The sequence below is a fragment of the Oncorhynchus tshawytscha genome, linkage group LG12 (genome assembly GCF_018296145.1).
Source record: "Oncorhynchus tshawytscha isolate Ot180627B linkage group LG12, Otsh_v2.0, whole genome shotgun sequence".
NCBI classification, from domain to species: domain Eukaryota; kingdom Metazoa; phylum Chordata; class Actinopteri; order Salmoniformes; family Salmonidae; genus Oncorhynchus; species Oncorhynchus tshawytscha.
Window position 1 is genome coordinate 18,414,906 of NC_056440.1, and position 16,881 is coordinate 18,431,786.

At 42.1% G+C, this 16,881-nt stretch overlaps 2 protein-coding genes across 4 annotated transcripts in view; both read right to left on the reverse strand.

Annotated features, from left to right (window-relative positions):
- LOC112265329 (dual specificity testis-specific protein kinase 1) overlaps positions 1 to 8,533 on the reverse strand; it is a 46,197-nt gene extending 37,664 nt beyond the window's left edge. Inside the window, exons 1-2 of one of the 2 annotated variants that reach the window (XM_042331419.1) lie at positions 8,256 to 8,533; positions 7,605 to 7,707 (exon numbers count right to left, since the gene is read on the reverse strand). In XM_042331419.1, coding sequence (XP_042187353.1) covers positions 7,605 to 7,635 — 31 coding nt within the window. In that variant the 5' untranslated portion in view covers positions 7,636 to 7,707; positions 8,256 to 8,533. The remainder of the gene's footprint in view (positions 1 to 7,604; positions 7,708 to 8,255) is intronic. The other variant, XM_042331420.1, reaches the window with a different exon arrangement.
- A 3,535-nt stretch (positions 8,534 to 12,068) lies between these two features.
- Positions 12,069 to 16,881, reverse strand: part of LOC112265330 (tenascin-like) — a 77,936-nt gene continuing 73,123 nt past the window's right edge. For both annotated transcript variants that reach the window (XM_024442506.2, XM_024442505.2), the window contains exons 17-23: positions 16,615 to 16,745; positions 16,218 to 16,350; positions 15,617 to 15,768; positions 15,245 to 15,341; positions 14,484 to 14,645; positions 14,041 to 14,204; positions 12,069 to 13,877 (exon numbers count right to left, since the gene is read on the reverse strand). In XM_024442506.2, the coding sequence (XP_024298274.1) occupies positions 13,767 to 13,877; positions 14,041 to 14,204; positions 14,484 to 14,645; positions 15,245 to 15,341; positions 15,617 to 15,768; positions 16,218 to 16,350; positions 16,615 to 16,745 (950 nt within the window). In that variant the 3' untranslated portion in view covers positions 12,069 to 13,766. The remainder of the gene's footprint in view (positions 13,878 to 14,040; positions 14,205 to 14,483; positions 14,646 to 15,244; positions 15,342 to 15,616; positions 15,769 to 16,217; positions 16,351 to 16,614; positions 16,746 to 16,881) is intronic.

The window sequence follows — 16,881 nt, forward strand, 5'->3', positions numbered from 1 at the left end:
CTCCTTTGTTGTGGTTGTAGTCCAGGATGATGGCTGGCTTCCTGTCCTCACGATCACTGATCTCAGCCGTTTTGTGCAGTGTGCTCTGGAGGATCACATTCTTGTTGCTCTTTGGGAGGTAAGAAACTAGAGTGGAGGTGAGCATGAAGGCAAACTTTGATGAAAAGGCCTCTCACCCCCTTGTTGCGAGGAGTCCAGGGGGAGCTCAGGCTTGTTCTTTCTAACTGTGCTAACCATGGTGATCTTCCCCTTAATTTCAATCCGTAACACACATAATCTCAATTTCTCATTGTGTGTGTGTGTGTGTGTGTGTGTGTGTGTGTGTGTGTGTGTGTGTGTGTGTGTGTGTGTGTGTGTGTTTTTAGTGGTGTGTAAATTATTTTATAACTGCTGGGTCAAAAACCCTAAGACAGCTTTCAATGACATATGAACAAAGGCGATGTTTCACTTTTTCTAATGTTAGGGTCAATCTAGGAAAAGTAATCAAATTTCAAGTTGAAAAAATATAATTTAGGGTGTTTTCTCTGCTGTTAAACACAGTGGTGAATCATTTTTTTTTTACCCTTAAGACAACACAAGGGTTAACTACCCACTAGATGACAAGTGGACTACAGTCGTGGCGAAAAGTTTTGAGAATGACACAAATATTAATTTCCAAAAAGTTTGCTGCCTCAGTGTCTTTAGATATTTCTGTCAGATGTAATTATGGAATACTGAAGTATAATTACAAGCATTTCATACGTGTCAAAGACTTTTATTAACAATTACATGAAGTTGATGCAAAGAGTCAATATTTGCAGTGTTGACCCTTCTTTTTCAAGACCTCTGCAATCCGCCCTGGCATGCTGTCAATGAACCTCTGGGCCACATCCTGACTGATGGCAGCCCATTCTTGCATAATCAATGAGTTTGTCAGAATTTGTGGGTTTTTGTTTGTCCACCCGCCTCTTGAGGATTGACCACAAGTTCTCAATGGGATTAAGGTCTGGGGAGTTTCCTGGCCATGGACCCAAAATATCAATGTTTTGTTCCCCAAGCCACTTAGTTATCACTTTTGCCTTATGGCAAGATGCTCCATCATGCTGGAAAAGGTATTGTTCGTCACCAAACTGTTCCTGGATGGTTGGGAGAAGTTGCATTCGGAGGATGTGTTGGTACCATTCTTTATTCATGGCTGTGTTCTTAGGCAGAATTGTGAGTGAGCCCACTCCCTTGGCTGAGTATCAACCCCACACATGAATGGTCTCAGGATGCTTTACTGTTGGCATGACACAGGACTGATGGTAGCGCTCACCTTGTCTTCTCCGGACAATCTTTCTTCCGGATGCCCCAAACAATCGGAAAGGGGATTCATCAAAGAAAATTACTTTACCCCAGTCCTCAGTAGTCCAATCCCTGTACCTTTTGCAGAATATCAGTCTGCCCTGATGTTTTTCCTGGAGAGAAGTGGCTTCTTTGCTGCCCTTCTTGACACCAGGCCATCCTCCAAAAGTCTTTGCCTCACTATGTGTGCAGATGCACTCACACCTGCCTGCTGCCATTCCTGAGCAAGCTCTTTACTGGTGGTGCCCCGATCTCGCAGCTGAATCAACTTTAGGAGACGGTCCTGGCGCTTGCTGGACTTTCTTAGGGGCCCTGAAGCCTTCTTCACAACAATTGAACCACTCTCCTTGAAGTTCTTGATGATCTGATAAATGGTTGATTTAGGCGCAATCTTACTGGCAGTAATATCCTTGCCTGTAAATTCCTTTTTGTGCAAAGCAATGATGATGGCATGTGTTTCCTTGCATGTAACCATGGTTGACAGAGGACGAACAATGATTCCAAGCACCACCCTCCTTTTGAAGCTTCCAGTCTGTTATTCGATCAGTATGACAGAGTGATCTCCAGCCTTGTCTTCGTCAACACTCACACCTGCGTTAATGAGAGAATCACTGACGTGTTGTCAGCTGGTCCTTTTGTGGCAAGGCTGAAATGCAGTGGAAATGTTTTTGGGGGATTCAGTTCATTGGCATGGCAAAGAGGGACTTTGCAGTTAATTGCAATTCATCTGATCGCTCTTCGTAACATTCTGGAGAATATACAAATTGCCATCATACAAACTGAGGCAGCAGACTTTGTGAAAATTACTATTTGTGTCATTCTCAACTTTTGACCATCCCTTTCCTTGAAAGATACCAAAATTCTGGTAGTTTACTGGTGAACTTCGAAAGTTTCCAGTAATATTCCCTCCCTTTCCAACCTTATTTGCAAGTCATTGGTCAGATGAGGGAAGAGTGGAGTGTCAGTGTTAAATCTGAAATAGTTTTGGGTGTTTAACTACAACACCCCATACATTCTTGAAAATGCACCATAAATCAGATAATAACATATAGCATCCCAAACATCACCTTATTCCCAATATAGTGAACTATAGTGAGCTCGGGTCAAAAGTATTGCACTATAAAGGGAATATGGAACCATTCGGGACAGAGCCAACAGACCTAGGGCTCAGACACACCAACAGCGTTTGCTGGCCGAGAGTACTTAGCACCTCTGAACGTAATTTGCGAACCGAATGTACATCGGTTTACCATGTGGAATCCCATGAAAAATGTTGCCAGTAAAACGTCTACAGCGGGTGATCCCTAAAACACAGCTCGCTGATCCACATTTGGTGCGATGTGAGCAAGTCTTTACAGAAAAGTTTTCCCCATGCATGCTTCACTATAACATACAGCACACAGTGACATCTGTGTGAGCTAAGAGGCTAAGGCTATGAAGTCAATCGGACAGAATGCCTGCATCGCAAATGGCATTCTAATCCTTTTACAGTACACAACTTTTGACCAGTGACCACATGACTCTGCTAGAAAGTAGTGCACTAAAAAATGAATAGGGTACCGTTTGGATGCATCCACCAACATTTACTTGTTGTAACTCACTCTATTTTCCCAGTACTTTTCCCAGTACCCAGTACCTAAGATCACCACCCTCTCCTGACTGCCCTCTCCTGACTGCCCTCTCCTGACTGCCCTCTCCTGACTCTCTTCTCCTGTGCCCTCTCCTGACTCCCTTCTCCTGACTGCCCTCTCCTGACTGCCCTTTCCTGACTGCCCTCTCCTGACTCCCTTCTCCTGACTGCCCTCTCCTGACTCCCCTCTCCTGACTGCCCTTTCCTGACTCCCCTCTACTGACTGCCCTCTCCTGACTCTCCTCTCCTGAAAATAGCCTTATTTATATTGCAGCATATTGGATGGCTGTCATTCATATCCATTCACCCAGCTCAATGTAACAGAGGCAGGTTTAGGCTACTACGTATATGATACTAAAATGTTCCCTGTACCTATCATGAGGTTGCTACCATCTAGCTTATGAATGAAAGTTTACAATGCACATGCACAGGTCGAGAGAATTTAGAGTAATCAAGGTAATAGACAGTCACCGCTTTGCACACTCTTGCCTGCATCTAGCTGATCCAACAGTTGCGAACAAGAGTTTCTATTGGACAAATTCAGGTATGTTTATCACCGTTTCATTTGGATTGCTTCCGTTTAAGATTTCTTTTCAACAGAATAAGATCAATGAATAAACCCCTGATCACATGCAAAAACAGTCCACTTTCATAGCAGCCACATGTGGACAACAGCTAGTTGTATATACAACTCCTTCTCGCATCTACACTACATATACAAAAGTATGTGGACACACCTTCAAATAAGTGGATTTGGTCATTTCAGCCCATTGCTGACAGGTGTATAAAATAGAACTCACTGCCATGCAATCTCCATAGACAAACATTGGCAGTAGAATGGCCTCAATGAAGAGCTCAGTGACTTTCAACGTGGCACCGTCATAGGATGCCACCTTTCCAACAAGTCAGTTCCGCAAATTTCTGCACTGCTAGAGCTGCCCCGATCAACTGTAAGGGCTGTTATTGTCAAGTATGCTCCCGCTCTTCCCTCCCCTGGCGCTTGAGGGCGCCAGGCTGCCCTTCATCATGCACTCCTGCCATCAATTACGCACACCTGCCTTCCCTCGTCACGTGGTTCAGCGATATTGGACTCACCTGGACTCACTTATCATCTGTTTATTACCTCCCCTATATTTGTCAGTTTCCCTGCTCTGTTCCCTGCTGATTGTTCTTTGTCTTAGTTTTTTTTGTATGCTGATGATGTTCCTGTCTCGTTCCATGTCCGTTCCTTATTAAATGTTTGACTCCCCGTACCTGCTTCGTCTCTCCAGCGTCAACTAATGTGACAGAATGCATCACACAAAGCATCGGAGCGTACTGGCGTTCCGGTTGGTATAGTGGCATCGGCTCTGGGTCGCCACCAATGGAACACGTGGTGCCTAGCCAGCTCGTCGGGCTCCCACGCCCTAGCTGGCTCGAGAGGTTTCCTTGCCCCGGTTGGCTCGGATGGCTCCCATCCCACATCGGGCGTCAGCCGGATCGTCAGTTCTTGTTCGCCCAGCCGGGTGTGTGCATCATGCACTCCTGCCATCAATTACGCACACCTGCCTTCCCTTGTCACGTGCTTCAGTGATATTAGACTCACCTGGACTCACTTATCATATGTTTATTACCTACCCTATATTTGTCAGTTTCCCTGCTCTGTTCCCTGCTGATTGTTTTTTGTCTTTGTTTTCTTGTATGCTGACGCTGTTCCTGTCTCGTTCCATGTCCGTTCCTCATTAAATGTTTGACTCTCTGTACCTGCTTCGTCTCTCCAGCGTCAACTCATGTGACAGTTATTGTGAAGTGGAAATGTCTAGGAGCAACAATGGCAAAGGGGTAGGCCACGCAAACTCACAGAACGGGACTGTCGAGTGCTGAAGCGCGTAGTGTGTAAAAAACACTCACTACTGAGTTCCAAACTGCCTCTGGAAGCAACAGAGTTTCATGAAATGGGTTTCCATGGCCGAGCATCCGCACAAAAGCCTAAGATCACCACACGTAATGTCAAGCGTCGGCTGGAGTGGTGTAAAGCTCACCGCATTGGACTCTGGAGCAGTACTAAACCTTTATATCAGTACTAAACCTTTATATCATGACCGCTAACTGCTACACACAGCCTACATTATTGTGACGTCATAGTCAACATAGCTACTAGAACTAACGTGTTAGTAAACCCTCTATAATCATGCAGTACAGTGTACACGTACAGTCAGCAGCAAGCAGTTTAGCAGTTAGACTGGTGGGCCCCGGTGGCAATAAATTAATTAAACCAAAAGCTTACCTTGGCTTGGAAGAGTTCCAGTGTTGACTAGCCATAGCCAGCTAGCTAACATAGCATTCCTTCCATTTTGAGCCAGGTGTTTGAGTAGGCTAAACTAGGTAGCTGCATTTGATGCTAGCTAAGTGAGTGAACATGAAAATAATAGACTACGAAATATGGCTAGCTCTCTCTTTCTCTCTCACTTTCTCTCTTGCTTCTCCTTAATTTTGTAAGAAATTAATTTGTTAAAAACTGTCTCTCTCTGTTTGAGTGAACTACTCACCACATTTTATACACTGCAGTGCTAGCTAGCTGTAGCTCATGCTTTCAGTACTAGATTTATTTTCGGATCCTTTGATTGGGTGGACAACATGTCAGTTCATGCTGCAAGAGCTCTGATAGGTTGGAGGACGTCCTCCGGAAGTTGTCATATTTACTGTTTAAGTCCATGGAAGGGGGAGAGAACTATGAGCCTCCTAGGTGTTGTATTGAAGTCAATGCACCCAGAGGAGGACAGAAGCTAGTTGTCCTCTGGCTACGCCACAGTGCTACCCTACAGAGTGCTTGCTGCAAGAGCTCTGATAGGTTGGAGGACGTCCTCCGGAAGTTGTCATATTTACTGTTTAAGTCCATGGAAGGGGGAGAGAACCATGAGCCTCCTAGGTATTGTATTGACGTCAATGCACCCAGAGGAGGACAGAAGCAAGTTGTCCTCTGGCTACACCATAGTGCTACCCTACAGAGTCCTACTGAGGCTACTGTAGACCTTCATTGCAAAACAGTGTGTTTTAATCAATTATTTGGTGACGTGAATATATTTTGTATAATATTATCTAAAAATTATAACTTTTATAATATTTCACTATTTCTATTTTTATGAAATTCGCTGAGGAGGACGGTTCTCCTCTTCCACCTCTGAGGAGCCTCCACTGTCCTTCACATTCTCTATGGCTTCTGTTATCATTCACTTAACAACCATAAGCAACCACTTTAACAGAAAACTCCAATTCCCAGCACATCTTCAAGGTCCATATTCAGAAAGGGTCTCAGAGTAGGAGTGCTCTTATCAAGGATACATTTAGCCTTTTCAATTATAATGACTGATCCTAGATCAGCACTCCTACTCTAGTATGGCCCTGGTATTCCTTAAAGCAAAGGTTATTTTAGATGCTCAAGTCTCTATCATGCCAGTACATCACTCTCATCAAATGTATTCACCTGGAGCCTGTTCAGAGAATTGAGTCTCTGATCTTCAAACCACAGAGGATAGATAGATAGATAGATAGATAGATAGATAGATAGATAGATAGATAGATAGATAGATAGATAGATAGATAGATAGATAGATAGATAGATAGATAGATAGATAGATAGATAGATAGATAGATAGATAGATAGATAGATAGATAGATAGATAGATAGATAGATAGATAGATAGATAGATAGATAGATAGATAGATAGATAGATAGATAGATAGATAGATAGATAGATAGATAGATAGATAGATAGATAGATAGATAGATAGATAGATAGATAGATAGATAGTAGGACACTTCTCTGACTCAACACCTCTGAACACGGTTAGGATAGGAGCGCACAATACTGAGGAGTTTCTATATTAGGACAAGACAGTTATTCACACTTAGTCACACTGTATCAGAGACTCAGTCTGCACCCCAAATGGCACCCTATTCCCTTGAGTGCAGTACTTTTGACTAGGGTTCTGGTTAAAAGTACTTTTTACATGTTTTTTAAAATTTGATTTCACCTTCGTATCCTCATATCCAGAGCGATTTACAAGAACACTTAGAGTTAAGTGCCTTGCTCAAGGGCACTGAAAGATTTTTCACCTAGTCGGCTCAGGGATTCGAATGAGCGACCTTTTGGTTACTGGCCCATCACTCTTAACCATCACTCTCCACACTGTAAATGGGAATAACAGAATAGGGTGCCATTTGGGACACATCTGAATGGTGCAGGTTTGGAAACAGAAACACACACACATCTATATGACACAGAATGTTATTACATCTACAAAAGCTGCTGATCATCAACAACATCCAACTCAATGCACGGTGCTCCATGCACACACACTATAATCACAATCACGGGCAAGCAGCAAAACATATTAGAAAAATGAAAGATATAAAACAATTCAGTGTAATGGATGGAGTCACTCGGAATCAAAGGCATATGACTAAGAGTAAAAATAGAGCTTAGGATAAAAATTCAATGCACTACTTCTGTAAAACTGTGAAATATTTCTATATGACACATAGTTGTCATGGGAACATCAAAAACCTAATGATATGATAGAGATGTCATATAATGTGTTTGGGGTATATTTTCATAGCATTTTCAATGCAATATTAAGAGGGGTAAGAAACAGTTGTTACAGTACTTACTCCATTGATTTAATAAGCTATTCATATGCATCTTGAGGATGGGGGGAAATGCACTGGCCGCCAGTCAGTGCAATACCCAGTAGTTATAGTCTTTATCCAGAAGCTGGGGAGAACCACATGCATGCAACAATGAGCAAACACACACACACACACACAGACACACACACAGACACACACACACACACACACACAAACACAGAGCCAGGACTGTTACTATACTGTGACATACATTAGGCTTTGCGTTCATGCAGGCATCGTTAAAGGCAGGCATAAACAAATAATCAGTAGGCCAGCTGTTGCATTCACATTTTCCATGCAAGGAATAGAAACATTGACCCTGTCTGTAATTTCTGTAAATATCTATTAAAATATTACAAATGATAACAGGATTACATAAGTAAAGTAGGGTAGGCTACGACAAATACTAACAAATGAGTCTTGATTTTGGAATAAGAGCCAACCATTTGGCCAGTACGATATTCTATTCAATACATTGTTGGTATGTAGCCTAATCTTCACTTCTTCAATCAATGATCTCTTGTTATTAGAAAAATAATAAGGGAAACTTTAGGCTATAACTCCATCCTTGAACAAAACTCCAACCTTGAACACATATTTAACACATACTTGATCGGTATAAATGGTACTTACATCGTTATAACAACAGTCCAATTCGTTTATAAAGAGTAAAGTGTTCCCCCAGAAATGTATTGATTATATTCTACACAGTGATATATTTTAACTGCGTTAGCTACGTAGGATACACTGGGATCCGAATTCGGTGCGCTATGCACTGTTTCCGTATGCAGTTTGGCTCTTCAGTCACCAACCAACGCACTCGCCACTCAGGGTGTGAAAGCGGTTGCACGGCGGAGCGGGGGTGAAACAGTCTTGATGAAATTCATGTTTGATGGGTTGCCTTTGGAGCCAACTGTAATTACATCGGTTGATATTGCTCAACTCAGTCTCCACCCACTCTGTAAGCTTGAAGCTACATTATAGCCACTGATCAGCTGTGCTGTTGGCTACTTTGTAATCATGCAATAGAAAATAAATGGAGTATTTTTTCCCCATGTATTTATTCAGCAGGTACAATAAGGAGAATAAGGCACAAGATGTAAATAGCACAGTATATACTGTAATATAAAGTACCAGTCAAAAGTTTGGACACACTTACTCATTCCAGGGTTTTTCTTTATTTGTACTTATTTCTACATTGTAGAATAATAGTGAAGACATCAAAACTATGTAATAACAGATATGGAATCATGTAGTGACCAAAAAATATGTTCAATGAATCAAAATAAGTAGCCACCCTTTGCCCTTATGACAGCTTTGCACACTCTTGGCATTCTCTCAACCAGCTTCATGAGGTAGTCACCTGGAATGCATTTCAATTAACAGGTGTGCCTTGTTAAAAGTTAATTTGTGGAATTTCTTCCCTTCTTAATGCATTTGAGCCAATAAGTTGTGAAAAGGGAGGTGTGGTATACAGAAGACAGCCCTATTTGGTAAAATACCAAGTCCATATTATGGCAAGAACAGCTCAAGTAAGCAAAGAGAAATGACAGTCCATCATTACTTTAAGACATAAAGGTCAGTCAATCTGGAAAATGTCAAGAACTTTGAAAGTTTATTCAAGTGCAGTAGCAAAAACCATCAAGCGATATGATGAAACTGGCTCTCATGAGAACTGCCACAGGAAAGGAAGAGCCAGAGATACCTCTGCTGCAGAGGATAAGTTCATATTGCAGCCCAAATAAATACTTCACAGAGTTCAAGTAACAGACACATCTCAACATCAACTGTTCAGAGGAGACTGTGTGAATCAGGCCTTCATGGTCGAAATGCTGCAATGAAACCACTACTAAAGGACACCAATAATAAGAAGAGACTTGCTTAGGCCAAGAAACACGAACAATGGATATTAGACCAGTGAAATCTGCCCTTTGGTCTGTTGAGTCCTTTGAGATTTCTGTTTCCAACCGCTGTGTCTTTGTGAGAAGCAGAGTAGGTGAACGGATGATCTCCACATGTGTGGTTCCCACCATGAAGCATGGAGGAGGTGTGATGGTGTGAGGTGTGCAAAGCTGGCATCAAGGCAAAGAGTGGGTACTTTGAAGAATCTCAAATATAAAATATATTTAGATTTTTTAAAACACTTTTTTGGTTACTACATGATTCCATATGTGTTATTTCATAGTTTTGATGTCTTTACTGTTATCCTACAATGTAGAAAATAGTAAAAATAAAGAAAAACCCTGGAATGAGTTGGTGCGTCCAAACTTTTGACTTGTACTGTATATAATAATATGCCATTTAGCAGACGCTTTTATCCAAAGAAATGTACAGTCATGCATGCACACATTTGACATATTGGTAGTCCTGGGAATTTAACCCATTATTCTGGTGTTGCAAACACCATTCTCTACCAACTGAGCTATATGGGACCATATATTTAATGTTACACACATGCGTTATATGAACCAGCTATGTTTCTAGGAACATTGTCAAGTCAAACAGAGATTGCATGCAGACATTGGATGATAGGGAGGAACACGTTTGTTTTACAGGCTTGAGTGCACCAGTCTAAGCATAAACTCCCTCTGAGAGTGTGGGAATGAAATTATGATAACAGGGGGAAAGGAAGAGTAACATATCAAAGAACAGCTGAAACTTGTTGTTTCTCACTGTCTTATTGTTCTATAGTTAGTGTGACTGGTCTTACAGTTTTCCTGTTCGTCAGCCATCTGCTGCAAGTTGGCTGAGAGAGCCAGGCTGCACTCTAGTGTTCATGAATCATCAGCCTATTTCTGATCCCACACACTGACACATCTCTCTACTTCTACGGAGAGATTATATCATTCTATCATCATTTCACCATCCAACCACCCGGTAATTACACAGCATCTTCATTTTTCTTCCTGTTACTTCATTGTTTTCTCAAAGCAATTATGTTACATAACAGTCAACACCAACAACAAACATTTAATAATGATGACATGGGTTGCTAAATGTATAACAAATCAAATTGAATCAGATTTTATTGGTCACATACACATATTTAGCAGATGTTATTGCGGGTGTAGCGAAAATGCTCGTAAACATCAAACAACTACATTTCTCAGTTAAATTAAATTGCATTAAAGAAAGAGCCAGATGAATTCGGAGTATGGCATACTTGTAGAATAACACTATTCAGTGCCGACGAGGAAGATATACTGTCCCGAATGTAGAATGCATTTTCTGAAGTAGTAATTGGACAGATTCATTTTGTTTTATGATATGTTTGCACTCCAATTAATGTGATAAAAGAATATGACGTTTAATGATATTCTTTCCATAATACACCACTCAATTGAACAGTGATGCAAGTATTTCTCAACACTGAAAATAACATCTGCTAAATATGTGTATGTGACCAATACAATTTGATTGATTTGATGCTGATCTGTTCACTTCCACCTCGTTATAGGAAAGTGGGTAAACTCTGCCATCAGCTGTTCATAAAGTGGAACTACAGGTCTTTGCTGCTGTTCGGCATGATTCTATCTCATTTTACATCAACATTTTAAACCTAGTAAGGTCGATAATTAACCTTTTACCTAATTTTACCAACAAACACCAGTCAAGTTCAGGATATTGCGTATGACTTTGACATTGCCTCGGTGCATATTCTTTACAACAATGTCCTAGTTGTAGTTTTTACTTTTAGTGCATAAGAAAGACTGGATGAGACATCAGAAGGTGAGGAGGCCTTTCTGGAAGCCACCCCAAATACACAGCAACTCATGTAGTTTCAATCCAGTGACAGTGACTATTGTGGCATACGGAAAAGTGAGCTGTTCTATCATGTTATTTTCCTATTATGTTATTTGACTGAGTTTCTTGTCTGTAAGACAACACAAATATAGTAGGCTTACAAGTAAAACCATAAACCTACATGTGTGCACAATGAAAACATAGAATCTTATTCAGTATTGTGATGTGTACATCTTCTCTGTGCAATAAATAGCTCCTGTCTAAGATAGGCTATATAGAGACTGTCAATATGGTTCCTTCACATTTATGCATTGGAGAGCTATGGACGAGCCAACTGCCAATATTGAACCAATATGCAGTGTAAAAACAAATTGACAGTGACTTATTGCATTATGGAACATTTGTCTTTAGAAAGATATTAGACTCGTCATTTTTAAACAAACCTTTTTTTATTATTGTAATACGGGCTACAGAGAAACACCTGTTGTTCACCCAGTTATAAACAATCAAAAATCAAAACAGTTATTTAAAAAAAATGTAATTTACACAGGTATTTCATGGGGAGGGGGTCTCAGTGGTTTCGTCTCCTGGCATAGCAGGGGAGGGGAGGGGAGGGGAGGGGAGGGGAGGGGGAGGGGGGAGGGGAGGGGAGGGAGGGGGGAGGGGGGGAGGGGAGGGGAGGGGAGGGGAGGGGAGGGAGGGGAGGGGAGGGGAGGGGAGGGAGGGGAGGGGAGGGGAGGGGGGGAGAACAGAACAGAACAAGAAGAACTTCTCTCTAGTACATTTTGGTCTGACCAAATAGATGTTTCTCAGCAAAGTAAACACTAAGACCTTACAATGTCAATTGGAATTGGCCATTGGCCTATTTTAAGCATCCATATCTTCTATATTTCATCACAATATTCCTCTGACTCCTGTTGCATCCATATAAGTATTTCCCATTTAGCAAAAATGTAACAATCACCCACCCTTTCATTGTTTATTGAACTGTAGGTCCTGCCTTGGATTTTTTAGGAAATAGAAAACAAATCAAACAGAATTCTCTGTGTCCTTCAGCTAATGCATGATAGCTGGTGGAAAAAGTAGTACTAGCTCAGTTGCATGTGTAAGAGACAATTGCACAGTGCCTGTATAGCCCACACAATCAATGGAAACACCTCATGTCATTCATCCTGTGTGTGGGATGAAGCAGATTAGCTTTATTCAGAATGCCATTTATTCTGCCCATATCGTTTCAGAAGACAGTTTGCAGGTTGAGGTGAAGAAGGGATTTCGAGAGAGAGGGAATCATAAAGTGAAAAAGAATGAGTCACACATAGACTAATGAATGAGACAGCCTTTCTCTGTGAGCTCTCTCCACTTTACAAAGATTTTTTACATTTGAATGAGTTGTGCGGTTTATGTGGAGAATCTTTTTGATCAATAACCACTTCCATCCAGATGATTGAATTGAAGGTACGTACTGTATGTGCTCTTGGTGGGTGGTGTGTTATTCAAAGAATATCATTTCTATAATCCAGTTTAAAGGTATACCATGCCCTCTCTGCAAACACTAGGGTTGGAGTCAATTCGAATTGAAGGCAGTCAATTCAGGAAGTAAACTGAAATTCCAATTCAATAATTTAAAAAGAGGATTATTCTCAATGACTACTCAATAAACGTTTTTTTTTAATGTCAATATATTTAAAAAGTTATATTTTTTACATTTTACATTCAAATCACTCTCTAAATTGACTGCCTTCAAGTCGAACTGACCCCAACCCTGGCAAACACTCTAATGGCCTACTGTGGTTGGAGGAGATGGATACACTGTAGAGGCAGAAAACATCAGTATTCTACATGTTAATACCTCAGACCAGACTGAAATGCACCCCTCCACTGAGTGATGTTACTGTAACATGATAGTGACAAGAAAGAAACAAATGCTTTATACTTGGGATTTGAATATTATACTCTCTTTGGTGCAAGTATAATCTGTGGGTTTACTTTGTGACGTGTAAATCCATATTTTTCCACATCAATTTGGCATTGACACCATTTATACTGCACATAACCATTTTGTATCAGGGGTTGGATAGTGGGATTTGTAGTACATTTTTACTGTATCTGTGCTTAGTTCTGTGATTGAGCAAGAGGAGGGGTGTAGTTCGAGGTGGCTGGGCTCTTAGCAGTGGCTTTGGTAGCTGCAGAGAATTGTGGGTTGTGTCCCAAATGGCACCCTATTCTCTATTTAGTGCACCACTTTGACCAGAGCTCTACTGGCCCTGGTCAAAAGCAGTGCACTTTATGGGGAATATAATGCCATTTGGGATGCAGACCTGGAATCAGCAGTGGCAGAGGATGGTGGACAGGTTCAGGGGTCACGAGGAGATGGGTCGTAGCGCGGATCAGTCGGTTGGTTTACGATCGTTTTCTCCTTCCCTCAGAGTTCCTGAAGTTGGATGGCCTGATCTTCATCTCAGCAAACTCAACGGAGTGCTCATGGCCTTTCCAATGGAACCAGTTCACTCCCTGAAGAACACACAGTAATATTAGTAGCGAGGGGTTGATATTATTAACACAAATGCCTTGAATTTCCTCCCTTATCTTTTCAAAGTCAACACTGTACTACAGCAGTATTTTTGAAAACAGAAATTCCTGCTAGTATTGAATCTTCAAGTATATGTGCTCTCACCTTGCTGTGACTGTCATCGCCATATCGTCCCATAAGGTTGACGCGATGGCAGTTCTTATACCAGAAGGCACCCTTGTAGGACAGGGCACAGTTGGTGACTGCGATGTCATTGTCATGGTCGTAGGTTGAGAACGGGCGACCATGGTGGTAGGTCATAGAATCACCTACAGAGGGCAGCAGAGAGAGCTTTAAGCAGGAACCAAACTTAACAGACTTCAGAAAGGAGGCTTAGGTTGAATACTTGCTCGCTTCACCCTCACCTAATAACAATACTTACTTTATTACTTAGATCTATTCGAACTTTTTGTGTGTCCACAAATGGCACCCTTTTGACCAGTGCCCTATGACCCCTGTAGTTGTCCATATAGGGAATAGGGTGCCATTTCCGACACACATTGGACTTTGTACTAGCTATCTAATGGTTGTAGAGAAGCAAGTCTTACCTGCGGTACCACTGTACCCTCCAACGTGGACCTTGTAGCGACTGCGGGGATCAGAGATGGAGAACTTGTCGTACTGGGCATGGGCTACATCCCCCTTGTCTCTGAGGTCTACACGCAGCTCGTACTGTCCCACTACAGTGATCTTATGGAGGTTTGACAGGCCTGTGGGAAAATATGACAGTTGGGATTTACTGTCACGCCCTGGTCTTAGTATTTTGTGTTTTCTTTATTTATTTGGTCAGGCCAGGGTGTGACATGGGTTTATTTTGTGTTGTGTTTATGTATGTTTTTTTTTTGTAGGTTTTGGGATTGTGGCTTAGTGGGGTGTTCTAGCAAAGTCTATGGTTGCCTGAGGCGGTTCTCAATCAGAGGCAGGTGATTCTCGTTGTCTCTGATTGGGAACCATATTTAGGCAGCCATATTCTTTGAGTGTTTCGTGGGTGATTGTTCCTGTCTCTGTGTTAGTTGTCACCAGACAGGCTGTATAGGTTTTCTCATTCCGTTTGTTGTTTTGTATTGTTCGTTTTCATCGTCATTAAAGATGTCTCGATTTAACCATGCTGCATTTTGGTCCGACTCTCCTTCGACGGAAGAAAACCGTAACATTTACAATAATTTCTGAGGACGTTTTAGTCATGATATGTAACAAATGATAGGGGAAAAGAGGACAGTTTATTCAAATACAGTACTCATATTCATATACCTTAAATGGATTCAAATAAATCAATGAATGTGTTCTATCTTCCATATTATGAGCATACCGAGCCAGAATTCGTCGTTCATGTCACCGAAGCCAGCAGTGTAGTTCCTCCAGTTGCGGAAGAACTCCAGTTTACCACTCTGCCGTCTGAGAAACACCTGTATGATGGGACAAACACCAGATCGCTCATTATGTAACCCTGGTATACATTACACTACATGTCATGTCATCTGAATCAGTGTAGCCTGGTGTCACTTTAAATGGGGTGACAGGTTCATAGGAATGCCTGGAACAGAACAGAAACCATGCAGGTGTTTGAATCTGTTTATTCCATTCCAGTCATTATTCTGTCCTCCATTCACCAGCCACCTATGATCTGAATCAATAAGGTTTGGAGTTGGGTTGTACAGTATACTAGTAGCCAGTGACTTACAATCCATCCACCTCCATCTGTGGCCATGTCACAGTAGACCTGTATGGGCTGACTCTCATCTCCACCCAGGTAGATGGTGTAGACACCAGAGGCTGTGTCTCCATTCAGCAAGGCCTGGGAGCAGTCCCTGGGGTGTTTGTACAGCACGCCAACTACACACACACACACACACACACACACACACACACACACACACACACACACACACACACACACACACACACACACACACACACACACACACACACACACACACACACACACACACACACACACACACACACACACACACAACAGAAGATGAGTTACTAAACAGCTCCAGCTGCCCAGAAAACTCTAAGCTGAAGATGAATAAAGAAGGGACAGAGATTGGCACACTGGGTGGTGTACAGAGCAGAGGGTCGCAGTGGTAACATGTTTTTTTCTAAAAATATATATTTTTGTATTTTATGGTTTATGGGTGGTGCCAAATCGGAAGGTAGAGACAGGGGCAAATCCAAAGGGAAACAGAGAGTCCGAGGCTGGATTCCTAACCCTATTGCCAGTGGGTATGTTCGGTCTGGAGTTGGCAGACTACCAACATCACTGTGGTAACACTCACTGGTGGTGAAGACAGAGGTGATGACTCTGCTCCTCTTGGGCCCTGCGATGGCCAGCAGTCTGACGGAGTACTCAGTGGAGGCACTCAGCTGGGCCATGTTGTAGGACGTGGCTGTGGGGCTCAGGACAACCTCCTGGAGGAACAACACAACCCAGCAGTCAGAATGTCAGAGATACGTCATTATTAATACATTCAGGTGCACTACATGGGGAAAAGGATGCCATTTGGGACTCATTGGATGTAGATCCAAAACGTGTATTATCAATGCTTTTTCTTACACTCCCCAAAGATGCATCATCATGTCCTCTTGGACAAAACCATACTCTATCTGACCAAGGAAGGAATGTTCTTCTCATCATTTTAATTCTATGGTTCCACCATGCAGACAACCACTGACCCGGATTGTGCCGTCAGCTGACTCAAAGCTGAGGATGTAGCCGGTGATGTCAGCGCGTGGGGCCTTCCAGGTCAACATGGCGTTCTCTGTCTGGATGCTACTGGCTGTCAGGTCCTGAGGGGCATCTACATCTAGGGGAGAGAACACAGTGGTCTAAAACCCCCGTTCAGACAGAGTACTTCACCTTCTTTAAATCTTCTGTTTCCAGGTTCAGGTTGTCTGTTTGAAAGGGTACGGGGTAAAAAAGGTACATTTTAAACAAAAAAA